This window comes from Sciurus carolinensis, chromosome 16 (assembly GCF_902686445.1).
Source record: "Sciurus carolinensis chromosome 16, mSciCar1.2, whole genome shotgun sequence".
NCBI lineage: Eukaryota > Metazoa > Chordata > Mammalia > Rodentia > Sciuridae > Sciurus > Sciurus carolinensis.
In genome coordinates, this window is record NC_062228.1 from 36,212,369 (window position 1) to 36,233,487 (window position 21,119).

The 21,119-nt window shown below is 36.5% G+C and overlaps 1 protein-coding gene and 1 pseudogene across 1 annotated transcript in view; one reads left to right on the plus strand and one right to left on the minus strand.

Annotated features, from left to right (window-relative positions):
* Window positions 1-2,076: 2,076 nt before the first annotated feature.
* Window positions 2,077-21,119, plus strand: part of C16H16orf87 (chromosome 16 C16orf87 homolog) — a 29,680-nt gene continuing 10,637 nt past the window's right edge. Inside the window, exons 1-2 of the mRNA XM_047528486.1 lie at window positions 2,077-2,416; window positions 8,730-8,826. Coding sequence (XP_047384442.1) covers window positions 2,351-2,416; window positions 8,730-8,826 — 163 coding nt within the window. The 5' untranslated portion in view covers window positions 2,077-2,350. The remainder of the gene's footprint in view (window positions 2,417-8,729; window positions 8,827-21,119) is intronic.
* On the minus strand, window positions 16,691-17,175 carry LOC124966970 (probable ribosome biogenesis protein RLP24; annotated as a pseudogene).

A 21,119-nucleotide genomic window follows, 5' to 3' on the forward strand; every position in this document is an offset into this window, starting at 1 on the left:
AGTTTTCCATATAAATGGAATCATACAGTATGTATAAGACTTTTAGTACACATACTTTTTTTTTTATACTGGGTATTGAACCCAGAGGTGCTTTTAACCCTGAGCTACATCCCCAATACATTTTTTTCTGAGACAGGATCTCACTGAGTCGCTTAGGGCCTTCCTAAGGTTCTGAGGCTAGCTTTGAACTGGCGATTCTCCTGCCTCAGCCTCCTGAGTTGCTGGGATTACAGGTATGCACCACCGTGCCTGGCTACTACTGTGGGTACTTTTTATGTTTATCCATTTTGTTATGTGTATCAAAAAATTTGCTCCTTTTTAAAGCTGGTTAGTATTCCATGAATACCACAACTTGTTTACCTGTTTGATATTCATTGTCCCTCCCCAGTTTGTGTGTTATTAATAAAACTGCTGTGAATATTCTTGCAGAAATCTTTTTGTGAACATGTTTTCATTTCCCTTTGATAAATACTTAGAAGTGGGAATACTGGGTCATAGGCCATGTGTGTATTTGGTTTAATCATAACAGAAACTCCACAGAGTTAAAGACCTCTTCCTTAACACCCACTGCAGCCAAGTTGCCTTTCTAGGAAATTTACGGCAACACATTCATATAAGACTTTCAGAAAACTGTCTTCAGGGCCTTGTTTTCTGATTTATGCCTACACCATTCTCATCAGAGGAAAATTGAAGTGCTACCTTCCTCTATTATCTCTTCCCCCCAGTTCTTTTCATACAGATTTGAGTCATCCAAGAAATGACCTTTTCAGGCCCCCACTCCCAGTTTTACTAATATTATGATCTCACATTTTTTTCAGTCCTGTCTCTATTCTTCCCTACTGTCCCTGCTATCCCTGCCTCAGGCTTGATACCTGAGTCATTTGCTAGATAATCATTCTCAACTTCAAACCTAAAAATAAGTTTCAACCCTTATTGCCTCAGTGCCCTAAGAATTAAACCTAAGTTCCCTTAGAGTAATATAACCTAATCCTCCAACCTTACCTCTGCCCTTTCCTTGGTATAAATACTACAACACAGAACTACTGACTTCCTTGCCTTTGCTCATACTGCCCAAATCTGAATAAAGTAAAGTCTGTCTCCCACTACTGTCCACCAGTTTCTTAATACATCTGCAAGAATAAATATTTTCCCCCAGAGTTACATTTTAAACAATTTTTTCTAATTAACAGTGTTTTGGTGAGCACTCCATAAGATCTTTTCTGAAGAACTGCAACAATGTTGTATGCCTAACGCAACTTATGGACACGGGTTATTTCCAAAATTTTGTTCTAATCATGAGTGTTATAAAGTGCAATTATCTTTGCACAAATAAATGTGAGCTCGGGTGGGGAATATTTCTTCATATTCCTCAAGATGTGTTGCTAGGTCAAAGTCTAATTGGCTTTTAATAGTGACCTATTTTCTTTTCTCAATAATACCCAACTTAACAGTATTCGAATGTTAGGCCATTTACACCATTAGATTGCATGTTCTTTTGAGAGCAGGCACCCGTAGTTTTCACATTTGCCTGATCGAATTGACCCTCAAAATATTTAAATTGCCGGGCGCGGGAGCGCACGCCTGTATTTCCAGCCGCTGGGTAGGCTGAGGCAGGAGGATCACGAGTTCAAAGCCAGCCTCAGCAAAGGCAAGGCGCTAAGCAACTCAGTGAGACCCTCTCTCTAAATAAAATACAAAATAGGGCGGGGGATATGGCTCAATAGTCAAGTGACACTGAGTTCAATCCCCAGTACCAAAATAAAAATTTTTTAAAAATAAATTTTATATTATGTAGTGCCAAGCCCAGGACTTGGCAGATAGCACACTTAATAATTCCTTACCGATTCGCTTTGCTAACTTAAGTGTATTAAATACCGGCCCTGTGCTAAGCCTCTTACACCCCAATCTTCTGCCAGGGAGTGGGCGTGCCTAGCACCAAGGCCTGCCCTGCCCCGGCATTTGTTGGTCCAGCTCGACGCCCGTTACCCCGAGCCACGCCCCACGTAGTCGGGCCGGGAAGTGTTGGCCATTGCCAAGCCAGGCTGCCCAGGCGATCTCCTGGTGAGACTCGGGGCGAGCTCCAGGGCGGGCGGGGTGCGTGGCACAGGCAGAGCCACGGTGGGGAGGTGAGCCGCAGTCCCGAGGAGCGGGCGCCGAGGACCCGCAGCCCGCCGCCGGCCAACGCCGCGCCCCGCCCCTCGGCACGCAGGCCCGGCGCGAGCTCGCGCACGTGCGCGCGCGCCGCCGGAGCCTCGGTCGGACTAGCGAGAGTGGGAACCCCGCGGGCGGAGGCCGGGCTGCTGAGGTACTGGGGGAGGAGCCCGAGCCGCCGCTGCCAAAGGAGAGGAGCATGTCTGCAACTCGAGCCAAGAAAGTGAAGATGGCCACCAAATCATGCCCCGAGTGTGACCAACAGGTGGGCGCTGGGGGCCGGGCGCGCGAGCGGGCGGGGCTGGTGTGCGCAGGCGGCGGCCGTTGCTTGGCGGCCGTTGGCTGGGCAGAGGCCGCCTCGCCGGGGTCGGAGCGGTCGGGCGGGTGGGCGGCCCGAGGCTCGGTGGCTGTGGCAGGAGCCCCGGACCGGTCGGGCGGAGCCGAGGGGTTGCCGGGGAAACGCCAGGGGCCGGTGACCGGCGGGTTTGCGCCAGGCGGTGGCCAGACGGGTGGACCCCGGGTGGTCTGACCCGGCTGCGCGGGACGGGGCGTGGGTTTGTGGTGGGCGGGCGGGGAGCCTGTTGGGACCCCACCGAGTCGCCTCGTCGGCCGCGGGTGACAGCGGTGGGACCTTGGGGACGGCGGCCCCAGTGGACGAGCCCGGCCCCTTCTTGCTCCCTTTGGGCCGGCGAGAATGCCCAGTGTGCTGCCCGACTCCGAGTCCAGGCCCCTGGCTCCGAAAGCTGTGTCCTGCCACACAGGGTTGCTTTGTTCCCGTTTCGGTTGTGTGCGGTGATCTCCCAAAATTGCCACCACCGCGTCCTGGGCGGACGCTTTAACACGACAAAAGGGGCAGCGATGTAATATTAAGTTTTTGGGAATTGGGAATTTTTTCTCCTAGATTTGTTTACTATATTTTTAATGTTGTGTAATCTGTGGTTCTTTATTTACACTGTTTTTAATGGAACATGATTGAACAACGTCCACGTTGAAGCCTTTCTCTCCTGGAAGCTTCTCTACCCATCGCGATATTCACTTATAAATTTGACGTGTTCGTTTCAGATCTTTTTATGTGGGTTCATAAATTTGAAATGGTTCTTGTCTGAACCAATTTCTTGTTCCATTGATTGTAATTTTTAAAAAAACCTCATTTAAGCGTGCTTCATTCTTTACTAGAATAACAAACGTTCTTCTAAACCTTTCCATCTAATGAGTTAAAACTTCATCAATTAAAACCATTCGTAAGACCCACATTTCATGCCAACATGCAGATATGGGTGTGTTTTTCCTTTTCCAGAGTAAATTTTTTCAAAATGACTACCTCTTTCTCCTCCCCCTTAAAAAAAAATCAACAGTAATGTGAAATGGCTGGAGACATTTTTAAAAGCTGATTTTAAATGCATTCTTTTAGGAACGGTCTTGTAGGTTGACCAAATATTGTAACAGAAAACACATTAAATGTTTTAGTATCATTTATGGGTAGTGATAAAAATGTGATGAGAGAAAGGTTGTTCAAGAATACATTTTGTTGAACTCTACCAGTATACGGCATCAAAACAGTTTGGTCATGTTTTCTAAAATAGTTACTTTCACTTACCATTGAACTAAATTTGTTAAATTTTAACAAAATTGGACATGGTGATTTAAGTGTGTTTACTCCAGTTAATTGTTAAAAGTATGAGATTTACATGATATCCATTTATGCATTCCAGTTTCTGTAGGGCACAAGTCATTGCAAATCCTGTCCTTGTTTTACTTGGCAAAAAGTTATCTTTTGGGAAAAATAACCTGTTTTTAATGTTCTGTAAAGAAAGAGCAAAAGATAATATACTTGCAGGAGTCCCTGAAACTGTTCAGCAAAACATGAAGTGTTTTATTTGGAAAGATCACATTAATTTCTTTATACATGTATATTTTCTTGTATAAAATTAGCTATATCTTGGTTTGCTGTGACTGCTATAACAAAACATCATGATGCGGTGGCTTAATCCACAAAAGAAATTATTTTCTCAAAGATCTGGAACCTGGAATTCCAAGATCAGTGTTCTGGTGAAAGCTTTCTTGGTCTGCAGATGACTTTTTTTTTTTTTTTTTTTTTTTTTTTTTTTTTTTAATTCAGCTTTTATTTTGAGAGTCTACTAAATTGTTGAGACTGCCCTTAAATTTGTGATCCTCTTACCTCAGCCTCCAGATAAACTGGGATTACAGGCATGTGCCACTGCATCTGGCTTGGCTGGCAGTCTTCTGAGTGACAAGGACAGGGCAAACTCTCTATTTTAAGGTCACTAACCCTGATATGAAGACACTATCTCCTGACCTCATCTAAACCTTACTATTTCTTTTAAGACTTTTTCTCCAAAACCCATCTCATTGGAAGGTAGGGTTTTAGTATATGAATTTTTGAGTGAATGGTGGGATGGACAAAATTTGGTCATAGCAAGCAAGCTGTTGCATAATATGTTGGTGTTTGGTTTGTTTTATTCTTTATTCTAATCACTTAAAAGAGTATAACATACATGATGACAAACTCAAATTTTCAGTGATTTTTTTGTTGTTGTTGTTGGTATTGGGGATTGACCAGGGGTGCTTTACCAGTGAACCATACCCCCAGCCCTGTTTATTTTCAACTTTGAGATAGGTGTCACTAAATGTTGAGGCTGCCCTCAAACTTAACAGCCCTCTACCTCAATCTCCTGAGTTCCTGGGATTACACACATGTGCAAAAGAAGCATGTCTTTTTAACTAAGCAGAAGGCTAAATTTAAATTACTTCTACTAAAAGAAAAATCACTTTGAAGAATCACCAAGCTGGGTGTGGTGGTGCATGCCTGTAATTCCAGCAACTCAGGAGGCTAAGGCAGGAGGATTGCAACTTGAGACCAGCCTCAGCAACTTAGTGAGACTCTGTCTCAAAATTTAAAAAAATTTAAAAGACTGGGAATATAGCTCAGTGGTAAGGTGCCCCTGGGTTTAATCCCCAGCAATGCCTCCCCAATTTAAAGTATAAGCTTCTTTTAGTTATAAACTGGAAAAAATTATATTCAAGAAAGCCATTGTCTAAACAACATTAGAATATTGCTGTTACTTTTATTATTTTAAGTTACCTGATGAACGTTAAATTTGAATTTAGTTTATAAACATAAATGTAAAATCTTTAAAGTTTGAGATTTCCCAGTTTGACTAGTTTTGCATATCCTGTGTTCAAGTTTACAGAGAAGCAAACAGGAAAGAGCTAGATTTTCTGCTGCTTTATAATATCTCTTTCATTGACCTCTTAAAAATATAGTCCTAAAACATCTAAACCACATTGCTTTAAGTTTTCAGTGGGGTTTCACATCCACTGACCACTCAAAATTACTAAGCCATTTTGTGTGTATTATTCTTCAAGATTCTTGCCAGTTTTTTGGTATCTTTTGTATATGTTTATGCCTTCAACTTTTTCCCATTTATAGAGACTTTCAAATGTGGCTGCTCTGAGTAACTTTGGTTCTTTTAGCAGTAAAGAATACAGTTTAGCTGTGGGTGGTGGTGCACATCTGTAATCCTGACTACTTGGGAAGCTGATACAGGAGGACTGCGAAATTATAGTTCAGCCTGGACAATTGAACCAGACCATTTTTCAAAATGAAAAATACAGAAAGGGCTGGGGTTGTAGCTTAGTGGTAGAGTGTCCCTGAGTTCAATCCCCAGTACTGCAAGAAAAAATAATTGTAGTAGTCTACTCTTATTTGTGGAGAGATATATTCCAAGATAACCTAGCAGATGCCTGAAACCTCAGGTAGTAGGAAACTCTGAATGCACTGTTTTTTCCTATACATACAAACATACCTCTGATAAAATTTAATTTATAAATTAGGCATAGTAAGAGATCAATAATAATAAACTACAATCATAACAATATATTATAAAAATTATGTGAATGTGGTTTATCTGAATTTCAGGATAACTTACTGTACTGTTCTATGTGATTATACTGTGTTCACCCTTCTTTTTTGACTTTGCATAATTGAAACCCCAGAAAGTGAAACTGGATAAGGTGGAACTACTGTAAATAAATGCTGTGTAATATGGTTATTTTAGAAATTTTAAAATATCAGTAAAACAATGTAGGACCAGGGTCTTTTTTTTCCCCCAACACTTAAAAAACTGTTTTACTTTAAAAAAAAAAAAGTAAATGTACTTTTGAAGGAATGAATTGATAAATAATAAATCATCAGTAAACAATACTTTGATCTTTTTTATTTTAAAATTCTGAAAGTATAACATTAGCTCTTTTATTACTATTATCTTCAGTATTATCAACTAAGGGAAATTTTGGATATTTGTATAAGATCCAAATTATATTTTAGTTAATCTAATGAGATTAATATTGCTCAAGTTGCCTAACCTGTTTCATAGTTGTTTTTTAATAGAATCTGGGGTGTGGTGATGAATGGTGGTGGTTTTTTTTTTTTTTTCCTCCAGGGCAGGCGTTGGGAGGGACTTTCCATTTTTAAATAGGACTTTAGAATAAATTAGCCCAGACACATAAATTTTTCTTGATCAGAACTCATTCAGAGATGAAAATCAATTGAGTTAGTCTGTATGCATCTGGATCCCAAAGCCACATGTATATTTCTCATCTAACTGCAGCGTTCTCTTAATTCTGCATATAGGTTGATGTTATTTTCTTGTGTATGACAGAGACCTAAATTTATTGGGTTCTAGTAGCTGGAAGAAAATGCTTGCTCATTAGCAAAGGAGCCGTTGAATAGGAATATCATGCTTCTGTGTTTTTTGGATAGCATTAAATAGTTTACATTATTGTGGAGACCCTTGTTTAAGTATAAAGGAAATAAGTCAGTGCTGCCTTATTATTATTATCATATTATTCAGGGAAATTACACTTAATGTGAATTTTAAAAGTGATAAATTTTGGCAGATTTTACACTATTAAAAACGTAACATTACATTTTTCATCATGGTTTGAAGAACTTTCATCATATTCTTAATAAAAGTAAGCTGTTAGACACATCTTTTTGTAGGATTCATTTATGTCTCTTAAATGCAAATTAGGGATCCTTTGTTATTTTTATGCAAATAGAAATAACTCTTCTGCCCGAATTTCAATTCAGCCTAATTAGATGGAGTATATTCTAGAATCTGAGGCATTTTGTACATAAATGGATAAAAAGCTTTACAATTATAACTTGAGCAGAACAACTGGCAAATAGAATTTATCTTACCCAGAGAATTGCAGTTTTCTGGCTGTAATTACTCAGAGAGTACCTTTTTGTTAACATTATTTTCTGACTTTTGGTGAAATTGTGATTCCAAGGATTTTTAACTTAAATATTAGTGAAATGCTTATGTGGGAAAACTAAAAAAATTTAAATGATTTTTAGTAACATATACCTATTAAAAAATTTACAGGCATGAAATAGAGAAAGGAATCATAAGTATTTTGCACATTTGGCAACAAAAACCTAAAGAACTGAAGTGTTTTGTGTAAGATCGTTCCTGGAGTTGAAACTGTAAGATCTTCTCAACTCCTACATTCTCTTTTGTTTATTCTATACTCCCCCCACCGCTAAACTAGTTATAAAATGTTAGAGTCCTCTCTCTTACTAGAACACTGAGTTATTTTTGGTTCTTCCCACTGTTGTCAATTTGGTTCTAAGTCTTGTTTTTCCTGTTTTTTGAAGCATCTGGTAAATCTGCCTTTTCTCCATTTTCGTTTTTACCATTCCAGTTGAGCCCTGGTAATCTTTTACTTTATTTTTAATATATTTTGTTTGTTTTCATTAGTTACACATGGCAGTAGAATGCATTTTGATACATTTATATGTAAATGGAGAATAACTTCTCATTAGTCTGGTTGTACATGATGTAGAGTTAAAAAAGTTATGTAATCATATATGCACATAGGGTAATAATGTCCAGTTCATTCTACTATCATTCCTGTCCCCATGCCCCTCCCCTCTCTTCACTCCCCTCTGTCTAGTCCAAAATGCCTCTGTTCTCCCTGCTCTCTTATTGTGAAGTAGCATCCTCATATCAGAGAAAACATTCCTCCTTTGGTTCTTTGGGATTGGTTTATTTTGCTTAGCATAATATTCTCCATTTCTATCCATTTGCTGGTAAGTGCCATAATTTCATTCTTCTTTAAGGCTGAGTAAATACTCCATTGTGTATATATATTCCACAGTTTATCCATTCATCTGTTGAAGGAGCCCTCGTAATCTTATGCTGGAATTACAATTTGTTCTGTACCATAAACTGCTATCAAATTAACATTTTAGGAAATGCTACTTTTTCCCCTGTGTATCTCCCCTGCTTCTGACCTTCGAAAGTTTTTTTTCTTGATCACTCATATCTGCACATATTTGTCATGCATTTACTGTTATGGTATTAGTGTAGTATGGTCTTCATGGTATGATAAGCACTAGGTGAATGTGAATATATATACGATCTCAAATAATTTGTTGTAAGGAGGCAGGATTTAAATAAATCAGATTTCCACTTATCATTCATTTGTGGACACAGTATACACTGAAAATCTACTAGAAAAAGTAATATATTTTTCTTTTTTTCCTACAGGTTCCTGTTGCATGTAAATCATGTCCCTGTGGTTACATATTTATTAGCAGAAAACTTTTAAATGCAAAACACTCAGAGAAATCACCATCTTCTACAGGTAATAGAGTTTAATATTAAAATATTAACTATTAGAGGGATGTAACTCAGTGGTAAAGTGCCTTAATATATTGAGGCTTTGGGTTTGATCTGTTGTTAGAAATTAGCTTGTGGTTGGTTCATTTTATTTTTAAATGGTAACTCCCTTATAATGCTGGTAAGGTTTGTAAATTTTTTAATTTATTTTAAATTTTATTAATTTTTTTAAAGTTAAGCAGTTATCGATATTAAGTAATTGGACATATCTTAGTTCCCTCTGAAATTCCTCCTTCCTGCTTCCCCATCCCAAGTAACTACTGCTGCTTTCTGTCACTGTTCATCTAAATGGAAGCATATACTGTGTACAATACTCTTTTCTTAACCTGGTTACTTTCACTGAGCATAATTATTTAAGATTCAACCCAAGTTTTATGTATCAGTAAGCTTTAATTCCTTTTTATTGCTTAGTAGTAACATTTGTGTAGACATGTCACCATTTGTTTATCCATTCATCTGTTTGGTTTTTTTTCCTCACGCAGTGCCTGTAAAATTTTCAACGTCTCTATAAAGTGGTTTTTTTGACTGTTGTTGCTATTTTTTTTTTTTTAATTTAATGACTGGAAAAATACAACTTGGTTTTGTGTAAATATAATTTTTCTTATTTATTCACAATTCTGAGACTATCTAAAAATAATTTTATTTGAATGTTACTTTTCTGTTAATTTAGACAAAGGATTTATTCAGTAAAAGGCAAAAGTTTGTTAAGCATTCTTTGATAAAATCATAGCTTCATACACTGGTCTCAAAATAAGAGTAGACTGATTACAAAGATATATTGAGTACTTACTTTATGCTGGGTGCTGTTGTGAGCCTTGGTTAAAAAGCAGTGAATTTACTCTAAAGGCTGGTTCACTGCTATCATGGAGTTTATATTCATATGAGAGGAAGATAATGAGCAGATAAATGGGCAGTATCACCTTGTGATAAATGCTTTTTTGTAGGAAATTAAAATAGGGTGCCATACAAGCATCTGACTACAAGACTACTTTTGATTGGATGGAATCTCTGTGGAGGTGATATTTAGTTGAGCTTGAATAGGAAGATGAGGTGGGCTATGATAAGATCAGGGAGAGGAACATTCCTAACAGATGGAAATAGCAAATGCATAATTCTAAGGCTGGATAAAGTTTTTAAATTTTAAGAACAAAAATGCCCCATGTGGTTATATCCCAGACAGTAAGATAAGGAGACTGGGAAAAGAGTTCAGAGGGATAGGCAGGCAGAAGCCATATTGTGTAGAGTTTTGTAAACTGGAGTAATACATTGACTTTTGTTTGTAAAAGGTGAGGAGAAACTGGATTTAATTTAGTATTAAATTTCTTAAAAGTAAGATTTACCTTGGATAACTCATAGTATATATGAAAAATTTATTTGTTTATTTATTTTTTATTTATGTGCAGTATTGGGAATTGAACCCAGGTCCTTAAGCATGGCTAGGCAAGCACTGACCTAAGTCTCCAGTCCTAAAAACTGTAATTTCTTTTTTTTTTTTTTTTTTGCCATGCTGAGGATTGAACCCAGGGCCTTGTGCTTGCAAGGCAAGCACTCTAACCACTGAGCTATATCCCCAGCCCCTAAAAAGTATAATTTCAAAAAAAAAATTTAAACAATAATGTGTATAATGTATAATGACTTAATCTGGATTAATAACATTTCTATCTCTTCTAGCATTTATCATTTCTCTGTTTTGGGAACTTTTGGACTACTAATTATTTTGAAATATATCATAAATTATTGTAGACTGTAGTTTCCCTACTGTGTTATAGATTACTAGAATTAATTCCTCCTATGTAATTGTATTTTGACACCCTTTATCCAGCCTTCTGTCTGTTCTCTTCCTGCTTTTACCCTTCCTAGTCTTTCATGACTAGTGTTTTATCCTCTTTTGTGAGATTGACTTTTTAGCTTTCACATGAGTGAAAATATGCAGTATTGTCTTTTCCGTGTCTGACTTACTTCACTTAACCTGTTGCCCTCTAATTGTATCCATGTTATTACAAATGACTTTTTTGGAGGGAGAGGGTACCAGGGATTGAACTCAGGGGCATATGTCTACTGAGCCACATCCCCAGCCCTATTTTGAATTTCATTTAGAGACAGGGTCTCACTGAGTTGCTTGTTGTGCCTTGCTTTTGCTGAGGCTGGCTTAGAACTCTCAATCCTCCTGCCTCAGCCTCCCCAACGGGTGTGTGCCACCATATCTGGCCATGACTTTCTTTTTATTCCATTGTGTATATACCATATTTGCTCTACCCTTTGTACACTGATGAACACTTAAGTTTATTTCCAAGATATGGATATTAACTGTTGTGAATAGTGCTGCAGTAAATATGGGAGTGCATGTATCTCTTTGATATATTGATTTTATTTCCTATAGATATATACCCAGTAGTAGGGTTGCTGGATCATATATGGTAGTTCTAGTTTTAGTTTAGAATCTCAGTAGTGTTTTCCATAGTGGCTGTACTAATTTACATTTCCACCAACAGGGTTTAAGAGTTCTCCTTTCTCTGCACCCATACCAGCATTTGTTAAATTTTTTTGTTTTGTTTTGTTTTGATATTAGCCTTTCTAGCATGGGTGAAATGATCTCACTGGTTTTGATTTGCATTTAGTTGATAATTAGTGATATTGAGCATTTCATATACTTATTGGCCATTTGTATAGCTTCTTTTGAGAAACACTTATTTAGATTCTCCCCCCTTTTTGTTTGGTACCAGGAATTGAACCCAGGGCACTGAGTCACATTCCAGCTCCTTTTTTTGTTTTTTTATTTTGAAACAGGGTGTCACTAAGTTTCTTAGGGCCTCAATAAATAGTTGAGCTGGCCTTGAACTTGTGATCTTCCTGCCTTAGCCTCCTGAGCTGCTGAGATTACAGATGTGTGCCATCAGGTGATTTTCTAGCTGTTGAACTGAGTTTCTTAAATATTTTGGATATCAATCCCTTGTTGGATAAATAATTTGGAAGTATTTTATTGCATTCTTCAGGTTTTCTCTTTATTCTTTTTTTTTCCCCCCTGTGCTGAAGCATCTTAGTTTGATATAATTCCATTTGTCCATTTTTATTTTTGTTAACCTATGTTTCTGGGATCTTATCCACCACCCCCAACCCCCCTCAAAAAAAATCATTGACTCAAAATGGATCAAAGAACTAAGTTTAAGACCTGAAACTAAGAAACTACTAGAAAAGAGGGGAAACATTTTAAGATACTGACAGAGGCAATGATTTAGGGATCTAGTTTCATTCTTCTGCGCGCACGTGCGCATACACACACACACACACACACACACACACACACATTTCCCAGCACAATTTATTGAAGAGACTATCCTTCCTACTATGTACCTGGCAACCTTTGTTGAAAATCAGGTGACTATGTGTATGTGGATTAATTTCTGGGTTTTCTGTTGTTCCATTGGTCTCTTAGTTTTGTGCCGCAGTACAGGTGCTGTTTTGGTTACTGTAGCTTTGTAGTGTGTTTTGAAGTTAGGTATGGTAATGCCTCCCTCCAGCTTTGTTCCTTTTGCTCATGATTGCCTTGGCTATTGAGGGTGTTTTTATGGTTCCATATGAATTTTATGATATTTTCCTCTCTATTTATAAAGAATGTCATTGGCATTTTAACGGGGATTGCATTGAATCTGTAGATCACTTTTGATCATCGTGATATTTGAAAACTATTAATTTTTCTAATATGTGAACACAAGGGGTATCTTTTCATTCTTTGTGTCTTCAATTTCTTTCCTCAATGTTTTGTAATTTTAGAGCTCTTTCTTTTCCTTGGTTTAATTTATTTCTAGGTTTTTTTTGTCGTTTCATTTTGCTTTTTTGGTAGCTATTATGAATGGGGTTGTTTTTCTAATTTCTTTTTCAAGTATGCTATAAGTACATAAAATGCTACTGTTTTTTGTTTGTTGTATCATGCAATTTTACTGAATTTGTTACCAGTTTTAAAAGTTTTATGGTGGGGTGTAAGTTTTTCTCCATATAAAATCTTGTCATCTCCTAACAGGGATAATTTGACTTCCTCCTTTCTGATGTAGATGCCCTTTATTTCTTTCTCATGACTAATTGCTCTTGCTAAGAATAGTGTTTTTGGATGACCTTGTTTTGTTCCAGACCTTAGAGGAAACATTTTTAGTTTTCTACCATTCTGTATGATGTTAGCCATGGTAGCTTAATTTTTGTTCCCTCTTGAAGGAATCTTGAATGAGAATGGTGTAATATTAAGGTCTCTGCAGTTTATCAAGTGCTTAATGAATGTTGTAAATTGGATCTAGAACACTTCAGTTATAAGGAAAATCAATTTATAGAAGAAAGAAAAATCCCTAATGTATATCTGAAGATAATCAACTTCACCAATAATCAGGGAAGTGTGGTTGAAATTAAATACCTCTTTTCAACCACAGTCTGACAAAAATGTAAAGAATTTTAAGTGTCTTTATGAACATGGCAAGTCTGAGTGCTTTCATTATTAGTGGGGGCATAACTTGGCAAACCGGAGAGCAGTCTTTTTTGTGGTGTGGGAGAGGTACTGGGGATTGAACCCTACAGTAGTGCTACATTCTCAGACTCTCATTTTTTATTTTGAGAAACGTCTCACTGATTTGCGTAGGGTCCCTGGCTAAGGTGCTGAGGCTGTCCTTGAACTTGGAATCTTCCTGCTTCAGCTTCTCAGTTACTGGGATTACACAAATGCACCATAATTCTGTTTGGAGAGCATTCTTAAAGTAGTAAAGTTTTAAATGCACATAACCTAGAATCTGAGGTTTTTTTTTATGAATAGGCCTATCACTTAGCATAATTTTTATATACTGAAAGAAGTATGTATTAGGATTTTTAAGGCAAAACATAATAGCAAAAATTATTAATAAACCAGATGTCATCAGTAGGAGAATGGTTAAATAAAGTAGGATATATTTTTCAGGGAACAGTATGTGCTAATTAGAAAGAATGATATAAATTTTTATGTACCGATAAGGAAAAACCTCTAAGCACTGTCAATTTAAGAAAAAAGTGCCAAACACTACTGGTAGTGTGAGCTCATTTGATTTTAAAACCCCACTAAAAAATTTCTTTTTAGTATTGGCTATAAAACCCAGAGATTCACACATGCTAGGCAAGTACTCTACCAGTGAGCTATACCTCTAGCCCCACAAAATGATTTCTGTATGTAATATTAGTCAGTGAAATTGAATCATTACTAACACTTAAATTTTAATTACTCATTCTAAAAATAAAATTAAAGCTATAAAAGATACTTTAAATTTCAGTGGTTGAAACCTCTCCACCTAACTATTATCATACACATTTTTTATGGTGTTCAGGAGGAAAAGAATCTGATAGGTTATATAGATTTATTTAGGTATATGAATTGTTCAGAACTCCTGTTTTTGAAATATACCAATTATCTCTATACCTTCATAACACATAAATAAAGGGGAGGTAGGAAAAAAAACTACAGAGCTTAATCTAACCAAAAAAATGGTAAATCATCTATTGTAGAAACTAAGACTTTTTAAAAGTTCAAAATTAATTTTGGTGAAAGGGAGAAATGAGTGTTACAAATAAAATTGTGTTAAGAAGTGCACAGTGTTTTCAGCTTAGTGGAGCATGTCCGTAATCCCAGTGACTGAGCTCTGAGGCAGGAGGATCACAAGTTTGAGGCCCTCCTCAGCCATTTAGTAAGGTCCTAAGCAACTAGTGAGACCCTGTCTCAAAATAAAACACAAGGACTGGGGAGATAGTTCAGCTGGTAGAGTGCTTGCCTTGCAAGCACAAGGCCCTGAGTTCGATCCCCAGGACCGCAAAAAATAAAATAAAATAAAATAAAATGAAAATAAAAAACAAAAAAGGGCTGGGGGATGCAGCTCAGTGGTAAAGTGCCTACCATCAAAAAAAAAAAAAAAAAAAAAAAGGCAGTGTTCTGTAAAAATACCTAGAACTTCAGGCAGTTAATTATTCTTTGATGCCTTTCCAAGTGAGTTAAATATATGACAGTTCATTTCTTTTTTTTTTTTTTTTCTTTATTTTGGTATGAAATTGAGGTAAGTTTCTGAAATTAACTTTCTCTTTCACTTAGAATTGAATTTCTAAATTGAATGGTTGAGAGTTTAAAAAATAACCTTGAACCTGGTGCAGTGGTGCACATCTGTAATCCCAGCAGTTAAGGAGGCAGAGACAGGAGGATCATAAGTTCAAAGCCAGCCTCAGCAAAAGGGCACTATCTTCTGACTTGTAATTAAAACTGATGAGTTTTAGGTCTGCTTCACAGCTGTGAGCTTAGGATTTCTTCCCACCATACTCCCAAGATAGTTCTGCTTTTTCTCATATATATGTGTTTGTTTTTCTTACCCTATATAGTTTTATTTCTGGAATAAATTTCTCAGTAATTTTTTTATATATGGGAAAAAGCTTTTAGAAAAGGCATGTGATGGTATACTTTCTATCTTCCATTGTGAATATTTAAAAAAATTTTTTTTTAGTTGTAGATGGACACAATACTGTTACTTTATTTATTTATTTTTAAGTGATTGGTGCTGAGGATTGAATCCAGTGCCTCACACATGCCAGGCAAGTGCTCTACCACTGAGCCACAGCCCCAACCCCATTGTGAATATTTTGCATTTACTTTTATGTTATTCTTGTTCTTCCTTGGTACTCAGTGAGTCCTCTCTGGGGTTGGGCCTGTAACTTAGTGGTAGAATGCCTGCTTGCTTAGCATGTGAAAAGGTCTCAGGTTCCATTCACAGCAACACACACACACATTCCAAAAAAAAAGGGAAGAAAGTGGGTTCTTTTCACTTGAAGGCTAAAATCTTCCTATTAAGGCATATTTAATCCTTTATTTCTTTTTCCTTGTTCTCTTCTCATGGCATGCTTATTGGGTGATACACCATATTATAGGCCATAGAAATTGATAACTGGGTTGGACATACAGTTTATTTTTCCTGTTCAGTGACGGATGAAGCCAAGCTGTACAGGATAATCAAGTATATAGGTTATTTTCTTATGTCCTGAGAAGTGTGACTTTCATATCTTTGTTATAAGTTAACTGTTGCACCTCCAGGCATCCCATAAACTTTCTATGCAGGAAGAGGAGAGAGGGCAGAAGGACTAAGGGGCATACTAGCCATGCTTATACCTTTGAAAAAAAAAATTCTTTCTGGAAACCTAACCCAGTTCCTCTTACATCTTATTGATCAGAACTAGATTTCCTGGCTACCTTATCTGTAGGAGTGTCTTGATAATGTATAATAGATAATTAGCAATTTGTTACATGTTTTAGATTTTTTTTTGTATTTTTCCTTCTTTCTTTTTATTTCTCTTTCTGTATGAGGTCATTAGGCTCTTTTAAGAAGCTAATAAACCAAAACAAATATTAAAATCAAGATACTGAGGTTGTCATTAAAAATTGTTAGTTCCTTGTTGTACCTCCTCTTCTATAACATTAATGAAGGGAACATTTTACTGGAAAGAAAATTGTATTTTATGTATCACTGACTATGAATTTTTATAACTAGTTATTACATAAGTACTTCCTACTTCCATTATCCAGTTTGCATGATCATTTTGTCCATAATTCACTTCTGCATTTACAAACATAGTTTTCATGATTTATGTAAGCACATCTACCAGTGAAGATTTAGCACTGAGATGTGATCTAATTATCCATAATCTGATGCTTTGCAGATAGTGTAGGAGAAAAGGATTTTTAATCACTTTTCATTTGAAAGACCTTATGTAAAAATCTATAATTTAGAAATTCTAAGTCTCCAAAGGAGATTTTCAAGTGTGCCTATAGAAATGGCACAGTGAGATTTTTAAAAACCATCCTGCCTGTTTGCATGCTTTTGTAACTGCTATACCATATTTTGTTCTAGCTGTTTTACCTTGCCTACAAGAGAGGCCTGGATAAGATGATGTTTTGCCTTGACTTCGTTGATGTCCTGAACTTTCTGTAGTTCTTTACTTGTCTTTAGTCTGTTCCTTATAAATTTAGCTTGCCATTTCTGTTTAATATCTTTAATTCTCTTTGCTACGTTATTAGTTTTGTTCCGTAGTTCTTGCTGGTATTTGACAGGTTATGTCTGTTTTTGAAATTCAAATAAGTTATTCAGTTCCTTACAACTAAAGCTTTCTGAATGCTTTAGTCTACTTGACTTTGTGAGAATTATGCTTCTTTTTAAAAGTTTTTATGACATTTGGATTTATAGAATCTGAATACCTTGCAATCCTTGAGGATGAACATTATGTTGTGGCTGGTGTAGGTAGACCCTGAAGAGAAATAACCCTTCTCCATGGGCATTTTGAACATGTGTTCAGGTTCATTGAACTGGGAAAGCTGCATTTTTCTTATGATAAGTATCGTTGAATATCTTTTAGTTTGCTTGTTGGCCATTTGTATACCTCTTTGGAGAAATGATTATTTAAGTCCTCTGCCCATTCTTAAATCATTTATTATTATTTTTGTTATTATTGAGTTGTAGGAATTTTATATATATTCTTGATATTAATCCCTTATCTGTTTTTTAAAAAAAATGTTTTAGATGTTGCTAGACCTTTATTTTATTTATTTACTTATGTGGGGTGCTGAGATTTAAACCCAGTGCCTCACACATACTAGGCAAGTGCTCTACCACCGAACTACAACCCCAGCCCTAATCCCTTATCTGTTAATAGTGATTTGCAAATATTTTTTCCTGTTCCTTTCCTTTTCCTTTTCATTGTCAGTAGTGTCTGTTGATGCACAAAAACTTTTAGTTTTTTTTTTTTTTTTTTTTTTTTTTTTTTCGAGGGGGAATGGGGTACCAGGGATTGAACCCAGGGGTGCTTAACCACTGAGCCACTTCCCCAGTCCTTTTTATTTTTTGTCTTGAGACAGGTGATCCTCCTGCCTCAGTCTCCTGAGCTTTTGGGATTACAGGCTTACACCACTGCCAGTTTTTGTTTTGTTTGTTTATTGGTGCTGGGGATTGAGCCCAGGGACTTGTGCATGCTAGGTAAGTGCTCAGTCACTGAACCACATACTCAGCCCCAAACCTTTTTAATTTTGATGAAGTCCTTTTTGTCTTGCTTATGTTTTTGGCATCATGTCCAAGAAATTATTGCCAAAATTCAATGTCATGAAACTCTTCCATTATATTTTTTTCTAAGATTTGTATACTTTTATGTTTAGGTCTTTGACTCATTTTGAGTTTTGTATATGGTGTAAGGCAAGGGTCCAGCTTCATTCTTTTGCATGTGGATTTTCAGTTTTCCTATCATAACCAATTGAAAATATTGTCCTTTCCTCATTGAAGGATTCTTGAACTTTTACTAAGTGTCATTTGACCATAAATGTGTTTGTGAGCTCTCTTTGTTTTCCTTTGGTCTGTCTGTATGTTTTTTTTTTTTTGTTAGTACTAAACTATTTTGATTACTCTAGCTTGCAGTAAGTTTTTAAAAGAAGAGTGTGCGATATCTACACTTATACATTTTCAAGGTTAATTTCATACGAACTTTAGGATAGATTTTTCTGTTTATGCAATAGAATCTTACTCTTAACGATGTAATCTCTTTTCATATCTTTCCGAAGGTATACAATAGAATTTTTTTTTTTTTTTTTTTTTTTTTTTTGGCGGTACTGGGGATCAAACTCAGGGCCTTGTGCTTGCGAGGCAAGCACTTTACCAGCTGAGCTGTCTCCCCAGGCCCCAATAGAATGTTTTAAAATTTTATTGTTTCCTCGATCCTTCTCTCATGCTTTTAATTTTCCTCAAGTTATTGGTAATTCTTGATCACCTGTTTACCTAATATTTATATATGAAGGATGGTTTTTCATTATGGATAACTGCATAAAAAATTCAACACTTTTAAAGATCTGTTTTAATAAGAGTTTTTAAGTGTATAATTGGGAGGAGTTTAGCAGCAGGTTTTTGATGTACATTAGGTGAGCACGCAGGGTACTTGCTTACTAAAATAAGCAAGGCTTCATTCTGGGACAGAATATGATCTCATACAGTATTTCATTTCTATGAGGGGTTGCCTTTTTTTGTTTTCTTGCACATTTCCTGAATTTTACTTCCTTATGTTATTTGCTCTCTATATAGACTCAATTATTGTGCAGTAGTCCTATGGTTTTTCTGATGATCATGCATGGCCTGTTTCCCCTTTCTGTACTTTTTATTTTGTTCTGGGAATATCTAAGATTCTCTCTCTCCCTTCTATAGGAGCCATCACTTATTCCTATTTTGGATTCTATTTCTATTTCTATTCTGTTTTTTTTTTTTTCTTTCCTTTTTTGTAGTTGTAGATGGACAGAATGCCTTTACTTTATTTTTATGTAGTGCTAAAGATCAAAACCAGTGCCTCACATGTGCTAGTCAAGTGTTCTTCAGCACCAGCCCTCTATTCTGGTTTCTTAATCAGAACCATTGACTTTCCACTTTGCTGAAATTATGTGATTTTTGGATCATTAATAGCACCTTTTCCTTGTTTCCAGCAGTAGATTTATTTTCCTTTTCTCCTTTTCTCATGTTTACCTTCATTTCAGTGGGATTTTGAGATAGTGGTTAGGAAAATGCATGTACTCAGTCTGATTTTATTTATTCAGTAATACTTAATATGTGTAGTTTATGTTCTAGAGTCTGTGAAAAAGATAGAGGAGTCCCACCTTTCATAAAGTTTCTGTTTTGATGGGGGAGACATATTAAGCATATAAGTAAATAAATTACAGATTGCAGTAGGAGATGATAGAAAGTTAAGATGATTGGGAGACTCAGAGGGAGTGACAAATTGATGGCAGAGCTGGAGATGTAGCTCAGTGGTAGAATGCTTGCTTAGTGTGTGTAAGGCCCTGTATTCAATCCCTAGCACCACGGAAAACAAATGAACCCCCCCCCCCAAAAAAAAAAAAAAAAAAAAAAAAAACAACATTTAGGAACATATAGATGAACATCTAAAGGGAGAAAGAAAGCCAGTCTCATGGAGAGCTCTCTGGGGAGAACTCTAGGCAGGAGGATTAGCAAATACATAGACTCAGGCAGAAGGAGGACTTTGTTTTATTAAAAGAAAGGCATGTCTGGAGAGTAGTGAATGATGTTGTGTAGTGTGTGATAGAATTGGAGAGAAAGATGAATGTTGAATCTTATGGGAATTTGTGGTTAGGAATCTTGACTTAATTCTAAATATGGTGGAAACTAGTGAAAGCCTTTTCATTACTATGATGAAGGGGAGATATAGAATTTATGTTTTTTTAAGGAAAATGTTGGCTGCTATGTAGAGTATAAGTTTGATTAGGATGTTGCACATAGAGGTAGTGGGAAATGAAGATTACACGTATGCACACACGTATATATTTAAAACCTTTATTTTATTTATTTATTTATTTTTATGTGGTGCTGAGGATCAGACCCAGTGCCTCAATATGTGCTAGGCGAGTACCCTACCACTGAGCCACAATCCCAGTCCTTATGGATATATTTTGCAAAGAGTATGAATGAATCTTTGTGGTGGTGTAAGAAGTAAGATGAATCAGAAATGACAGGTTACTGGCTTGTGCAACTAGTTGGTGCTTTTTACTAATATGATGCAGGTTGGAGAAGCAAATTGGGGACAGGAATCAAATTATTTTTTGATACATTTAAAATACTTCTGAGACATTCAATTGAAGTTGTCAGGCAGTTTAGGGAAGAAATTAGAGCAGGAGGTGTAAACTTTGACGTATCATAACAATAGAGTTTAACTATGGGTCTGTAGAGGTTCAAATAAAATGATAAAGGAAAAAAAGCTTAGAACAGGTCCTGGGGCTTTAACATTAGATTGAGAAAGCACCTAGGGGAAGGGAACACAGCAAAAGTAATAAAGAGGAATGACTGGGAAGTCTAGAGAGCCTGAAAATCCAGTGAAGAAATAATTTCAAGGAGTGGAGTGGTCATCTTTGTTGAATTTTTGAAAGATGGTGTAAAATGATAAAAAGTGAAGTTTCTCCTTGATTTGATAATAGAGGTTTTTGTTGTTCTTGATGATCATTGTCATTGAATTGAGAAGTGTTTACTAGCATGGATTGAAGAGTTAATGGGAGGTGAGAATTTGGTTGTGAAGAAATATGCAGAGATGGGTAGGTAACTAAAGAAACAAACTTGAATTCATTGTTAAACCTTAAGAGACATACTGTGTAAAGTATTACTTATCACTTTTCTTTTAACGCCCTCCCCTTTTTTTTGAGAAATTCTAAGCATACAAAAAAGTAGACAGTAACCAACCCTGCCT